The sequence below is a fragment of the Bidens hawaiensis genome, unplaced genomic scaffold, assembly GCF_021521415.1.
Source record: "Bidens hawaiensis isolate Kalapana, Puna unplaced genomic scaffold, B.hawaiensis_p1.1 tig00013119_1, whole genome shotgun sequence".
Taxonomy (NCBI): domain Eukaryota; kingdom Viridiplantae; phylum Streptophyta; class Magnoliopsida; order Asterales; family Asteraceae; genus Bidens; species Bidens hawaiensis.
The window spans coordinates 539,132-546,450 of NW_027492108.1; the positions used below are offsets into that span (position 1 = coordinate 539,132).

The following is a 7,319-nucleotide window of genomic DNA, read 5'->3' on the forward strand; positions in this document are numbered from 1 at the left end:
ATGTGGCTATGGGCAATATCAATCTCATGCGAGATTTGGTTCGCCATCTCATGGTTGCTAGATCAACTACCCAAGCTAAACCCCATAAACCGTGCAACTGATTTGGCTGTTCTAAAGGATAAGTTCGAGAGCAAGTCTTCGACTAACCCAACCGGTCGGTCTGATCTCCCTGGAGTAGATGTGTTCATCTCCACAGCTGACCCTGATAAGGAACCGCCTTTAGTTACTGCCAACACCATTTTGTCTATTCTCGAGGTTGAATATCCTATCGAGAAGGTCTCCATCTACATCTCAGACGACGGTGGTGCCATTTTGAACTTTGAGGCAATGGCTGAGGCCGTCAGTTTTGGTAATGTATGTGACATATAATCGTTTAATCATATAGAAAATGAGTCAAACGCATACGACCAGCTTTGACCCATTATCCAACTTGCCCATCTTATACGAGCTCGAGACTTGAAGCTATAAATAAGTTTGTTTAATAAATGAGCCGAGCTCGAGCAGGCTTTGGGCCTATTATTTGTATAGTTTTTAATGAATATAATAATTATATAGTGACAAAATTTACTAAATAGCATATATATGTTATATATAAAATTATAATTAAAAATATCTTAAAATGATTAAAAATACATATATTTGACTAAATTGACTTGGGATGAGAGGATTAAGCATGATTTGATAGACATAAACCTCTCCGAGGACATGGTTGAGGATAGGAATTCTTGGAGAAGTAGAATTAAAGTTAAGGATTTTTAGGGAGAAAGGAATACCTTAGGGCGTCTATTTACCTTATTTTAGTCACACACCATAATAATATTTTCTCTACATAAATATTATTATTATTATTACTGTCGAACTCTGATTTCCTCTGTATTGTTTCATACACATGTACTTTAGAGCTGAGGGTCTCTCTGGAAGCCACCTTTTTATCCATGTGGATAGAGGTACGGTGTGCCTACATCCCACCCTCCTCAGACCCTACTTATAGTTATGCTATTGGTGGGACTTCACTGGGTATGATTGATTGATTGATTGATTGATATATATTTGACTAATAAATGATAAACTAGATGAGCTCGAGGTTGAAAAAACTATTCACGGGTCAAACTTTAGCTTTAGAAATAAGGGGTGACAAATGTGACCCATTGGGTTGAATGAGTTGTAATAAAATGTATATAATGGGTCAACCTAAAAAAAATGATTGGAACGGGTCAAAAAGGGTTGACATTTCTCATTTTTTTTAATGAAACGAGAAAAACGTAGGAAACTTTTTAGTTTTTTTATTTTTTTAGTTTTTTATTTATATTTCGGGTCATGATTTTTTAATAATTTTTTGAATTTTTTAATGAGTAGTTTTTTAAATGGGTCAAAATGGGTTGAGTTCAAAAACCCCTCATTAAAAAATTCAAAAAAAAAATAATTAAAAAATCATAAATCGAAATATAAATCAAAAACTAAATAAGTAAAAGTACTAAAATGTTTCCTCCGTTTTTCTCGTTCCATAAATAAAAAAAAACTCGAGAAATGTCAACCCATTCTGATCCGTTTCAATCATTTTCTTTTTTTAGGTTGACCCATTTGACTCATTATATACATTTTATTACAACCCATTCAACCCAATGGGTCACATTTGCCACCCCTAGAAATAGAGCTTGAGTCTAGTTTAGCTCGGGGTTGGCTTAGCTCGTTTACACCTCCTAGCGCTTGCCAACTTTTGACCCACCCGTTCAACTAACCAGTACTAAAACTGCAGCTTTGGGTACCCTTTTGCCGAAAACACAACATTGAACCGAGAAACCCAGAGCGTTATTTCACACAGAAAACAGACCCAACTAAGAACAAGAAACGGGCCGATTTCGTCAAGGACCACCGTTGGATTAAAAGAGAGTATGATGAGTTCAAGGTCAGGATCAATGGTCTTCCAGATGTCATAAGAAAACGCTGCGAAAGGTATGATCACAGGGAAGAATTGAAAGACAGAAACTTATCTAGACAAAAGAGTGATGGTACAGGTTCGGGTGAGACCGGTCAGAACCCAAAGGCAACTTGGATGGCAGACGGTACACATTGGCCCGGTACGTGGTTGAACCCTATATATAGCTGATCACAAAAAGGGTGATCATGCCGGAATCATACAGGTAAACTGCTTTTGAATTCATAGCAGAAGTGTCATATTACAAAAAGACTTGCAGCCTGTTTGAAACTAAATATTGAATTTAAATTTTTATACATAGTTAATGAGCAAGGTACCAGAAGCTGAGCCGGTAATGGGAAAAGAAGACGAAGGAAAACTAGATTTCACAGGTATAGATGTTCGACTTCCAATGTTCGTCTATGTGTCACGTGAAAAACGTCCCGGTTATGACCATGAGAAGAAGGCTGGAGCCATGAACTCATTGGTTAGAGCATCAGCTATACTCTCTAATGGACCCTTTATTCTAAACTTGGATTGTGACCATTATATATACAACTCCATGGCTATAAGAGAAGGCATGTGCTTCATGATGGACCGCGGTGGTGATCGTATTTGTTTCATACAGTTTCCACAAAGATTCGAAGGCATCGATCCTTCTGATCGATATGCTAATCACAACACCGTCTTTTTCGATGGTATGTTTTTTATAGAAACTTTAGCTTAAATATGACAAATATAATTAAATCAACTTTTTATATGAAACAGGGAATATGAGAGCGTTAGACGGTCTACAAGGTCCGGTCTACGTAGGAACCGGGACCATGTTCAGACGTTACGCACTCTACGGTTTTAGTCCACCGCGAGCTACTGAGTATAGTGGAATTGTGGGGCGGAAAAAGAAACCGGCCGCCACACTCTCGCCAAGTGTCTCATTGCAAGTGGTGCGTCAACAAGATGCTGACATTGAAATTGCGGTCCCAATCGAAGACCACCCGGATTTAAACCTCCCGAAAAAATTTGGGAATTCAGCCATGTTTGTTGACTCTATAGCAGTTGCTGAGTATCAAGGACGGCCACTGGCTGACCATGTGTCAGTCAAGAATGGCCGTCCTGCTGGGGCACTCCTTGCCCCACGGCCCCCACTGGATGCACCCACTGTAGCCGAGGCTATTGGTGTTATTTCTTGTTGGTAACTGTTCTATCGCGAAATAGTCAAATTTCAGTTTGGGGTAACCAACTTATTTTACCTGGTCGAAAAAACCGAAATAATCGAACCCAAACAAAAACCAATGGTTTGGCTATATAATTTAGTGAAAGCTGTTTTTCTGTTTGGTTTCTGTTTTGAATGCAACTAAAACCTAACAAAACCGAATTTATGGATTTTCATTTTTTTTTTTGGATAGTAAGTAATGTATAAGAAATTAGTATATACTATATAGTATAATCCAAAGTGTTTAAATTTTCGAGTTATGATTTTTTAATTTTTTATTTTTTTATTTTTTAGTGAGGGGTTTTTGAAATCTCAACCCATTTTGGCCCGTTTCAAGAACCCCTATTAAAAAATTCAAAAAAATTAACTAAAAATCATAACTCGAAATATAAATCAAAAACTAAAAAAAATAAAAGTACTAAAAAGTTTCCTACGTTTTTCTCGTTTCATTAAAAAAAATGAGAAAAGTCAACCCGTTTCATTCATTGTCTTTTTTTTGTTTGACCCATTTTGACACATTATATACATTTTACTACAACTCATTCAACCCAATGGGTCACATTTGCCACCCCTAGTTTAATAATCAATTAGTCATTAATTATCAAAAAAAATTTAGGCCCAAATTCATTATTCTGAACCAAATTTCATCTCGGCCCAAAAGTTTGAAGCCCAACTGGTAAAACTGAAAAAACAGTATTTAAAACTCAAAAACCAAATTTTCGGTTTTTGAGATTTTAAAAACCGAGGTTTCGCCTAGAAACTGGTTAATTCAAACCAACTTTTTAATTTTTGGTTCGGTTTGAGCCCAAAACCACCCTGAGAATATGAATTAACCAGTTTCCACATGCCATGTTGTCACAGGCCTAAAAAAAGTTGGTTACCTAAAAGATTACAAAATTTGACAACTTTTATGCAATTATTACAAAACCATTAAACCATATACATTTTACAAACAGGTATGAAGAAAATACTGAATGGGGAGAAAGGATAGGGTGGATCTATGGATCAGTAACAGAAGATGTGGTAACCGGTTACAGAATGCACAACCGTGGCTGGCGGTCAATCTACTGCATAACAAAACGTGACGCGTTTCGTGGGACCGCACCCATCAACTTAACTGACCGGTTGCACCAAGTGCTGCGATGGGCCACTGGTTCAGTGGAAATATTTTTCTCTAAAAACAACGCGTTTTTAGCAAGTTCACGTCTCAAGTTCTTACAACGGATAGGGTATTTAAATGTCGGAATATACCCGTTCACGTCTATATTCCTAGTTACATATTTATTCCTCCCTGCACTCTGCATGTTCTCGGGCCAGTTTATCGTGCCAAATATTGATGCAACGTTTTTAACGTATTTATTAGTTATGACGCTCACACTTTGTTTAATATCGCTGCTTGAAGTTAAGTGGTCCGGAATAGCTTTAGAGGAATGGTGGAGAAACGAGCAGTTTTGGGCGATTGGTGGGTCGAGTGCTCATCTTGCAGCCGTGATCCAAGGGCTGTTAAAGGTGACAGCAGGCATTGAGATATCGTTCACGTTGACTTCCAAGTCAGCAGCTGAAGATGAAGATGATATATATGCTGATCTGTATGTGGTTAAGTGGTCGAGTCTGTTTGTGATGCCGTTGACTATCTGTATCACAAATATTATAGCGCTTATTATGGGGACTGCACGGACTCTTTTTAGTGTGATCCCGCAATGGAATAAGCTTGTTGGTGGCGCGTTTTTTAGCTTTTGGGTTTTGGCTCATATGTATCCGTTTATGAAAGGTTTGATGGGTAGAAAAGGGAAAGTTACGACTATTATTTATGTATGGACCGGGATTCTGTCTATTACGGTTTCTTTGCTTTGGATTTCTATCAGTCCACCAGATGACACTGCTAAAGTATAGGTTTTTTTTGTATTAGTATTCAGAGTTTAACCTTATTAGAGGGGAATGTACTTAAAAAGTATAGACATTGGATTGACTGTTATGTATTACCTCAAATGACGTATTTTTCTTTCTTTTTTTTCTATGGTAACCATGAGATCCCGTCAGTACCTTGCTAACCAACAGGATCATGTAAATTGTAGTTTTTGTGGGGCAGATGGCCTTCTAAGAGGTTGAGGTTATGGTAGGAAACCAGTGAAAGCAAGATTCAAACCTCTAGGGAGAAAATATATAATAGAACTTATGTTTAGAAAGGCATCTTATTTGTTTGTGACATGTGAATATTATACAGGTTTTCTGGAGGCATGTTGATGTGATCGTGGTACATCATAACTCATATATCATAATTGAAGCATGTGTACTTCACATTTACTATACCACATGCGCATCTTGCTTTTCAAAATCATAACTACATTTCTTTATTAAATCACATTTAGATAACTATTATCTTTATAGCAAAAAAAAGTAAATGAATTCATTCAAATTTATAGGTATCGTTTCTCTATAGATCGTTTGAAGACTTAGATGTTTCACGGTCAAGATCACAAACGGGATTTTAATGAATTCGGATGAGGTTTTCGTTCATCGTAGTGAGGTTCTAACAAATTGCAAAAGTAAGACGCGTATATAAAACAGTCTCAAATTGTGGACTAGGTGACATTCACAAACATCTTTTAACAAGTGGGATCAGCTAAAACGCACTTTGTGTCGTAAACAAGTTTAATCTCGACACGTTTTGTTGTAAAATATCACCTCAAACAAATAATATTACCTATTTATCTCCTTTAAACTATAGTAATGATAAGATTTGATAAAGCAAGCAAACTATTTATGTCTCACCTCACCACTCATGTCAAAAAAAGCCACCACTTGGTGGAAGAAATATGATTGCATTATACCCTACCAAAAATCTTATACCACTACCTAAACCAAATTTGGACTCATCATTCAAATACTAAAACACAGGCTCAAAACCTCCACTTTTCTTAGTCCAAATTTTCTCCAAATACCTAAAACCGGGTTACACTAAGCTTCGTTGGCACATAACCGATGCACATCTCTAGACTGTGTGCATGCTATGCACCGTCAAGCTCCAACAAAGGAACACCAGAAGAGAAAAGCAGTAACAGATCAAATATCAAAAATCATCATCAGCATGTGATCATGAAAGATGAACAAGTTCATCAAGGGAAGATCAACGGTGTTAGCGGCGCAAGCAGGGTTAAGGTGTATGGAAGTGATCACAGGGGAATACTAATCAAGAGTAATTTCAAAAGAACTTTAGTACAAGAAGATGGTGATCAAATTAGTTCTGGAATAAGAAAAGTTACATGGTCTGATGCTCATGGCAAAAGTATTGCACACGTTCAAGAATTCGAGCCCAGGTAAACCTTAAAACAATGATTTTTTGATGTTTTGGTTTTCTGTTTTTGGGGGTTCATCAAGATTCAAAACTAAAGTTTTGATCTTTGTTTGATTGGTAGCGTGGCGGATGACGGAGAGCTAAAGGGCGTACGCAATTCATGTGTATGTGCAATACTTTAACTAGGATGTTTGTCTGTTTGTTGACTTTTTTCAAGTCAAAGCAGATTTCTAAACTCAAATTGTGTATGCTGCATTAACAATATATGTTCCTGATCAACTAGTAACATGTCAAGAAAGAATTCTATAGAAATTGTAGAAGCATAAGAATTGGCCAAAAAATCAATCAAATTCCATAATTGTTTTTTACTATGGTTTTTTACTTTTTGCAAGTCAAAGAAAATTTCTAAACTCCTAACGGTGTACACTGCATTGACTTCCTGCGCAATTATTAAAAATTTGAATTTCGAAAAATGAAATCAATGGATGGCCTATAAATAGTGGAAGCATAAGCATTGACCAAAAAGTCAAACCATCAAATTCCACAATGATTTTTTACTAGGGTTCTTTTATATCAATCATTTTCTCTAGTGATTATATCAAATTAAAATATAATAGTGTTTACATCAAATTACAGTTTTCGATCTTTTGAAAGTCAAAGCAGGTTTCTAAACACCAACTGTGTATACCGTATTGACTTCCTCTGCAACTATTAATAGTCAACAAAAGAAATTCAATAAATGGCCTATAAACAGTGAAAGATAAGCATTGACCAGAAAGTCAAATAATCAAACTCCACACTGGTTTTTGACTTTTTGCAAGTCAAAGCAGATTTCTAAACTCCACGTGTATACTTTCTTGTGCAATTAGTAAGATGTAACGAAAAAAACTCCCAAG

The 7,319-nt window shown here is 36.5% G+C and overlaps 1 protein-coding gene across 1 annotated transcript; it reads left to right on the forward strand.

The window, feature by feature from the left end:
- On the forward strand, positions 1–5,023 carry LOC143543427 (cellulose synthase-like protein D1). Its single transcript, XM_077035753.1, has 5 exons — positions 1–354; positions 1,757–2,044; positions 2,238–2,613; positions 2,684–3,093; positions 4,017–5,023. Exons 1-5 carry the CDS (start codon positions 1–3, stop codon positions 5,019–5,021), a joined length of 2,433 nt encoding a protein of 810 aa, XP_076891868.1. The 3' UTR covers positions 5,022–5,023.
- Positions 5,024–7,319: the final 2,296 nt, after the last annotated feature.

Coding starts and splice junctions, on each gene's coding strand:
- LOC143543427 (XM_077035753.1), top strand. CDS start 1: ATGTGGCTATGGGCAATATCAATCTCATGCGAGATTTGGTTCGCCATC. Junction 355..1,756: donor AGGCCGTCAGTTTTGGTAAT/GTATGTGACATA, acceptor CTAAAACTGCAG/CTTTGGGTACCCTTTTGCCG. Junction 3,094..4,016: donor CTGTAGCCGAGGCTATTGGT/GTTATTTCTTGT, acceptor GTTACCTAAAAG/ATTACAAAATTTGACAACTT.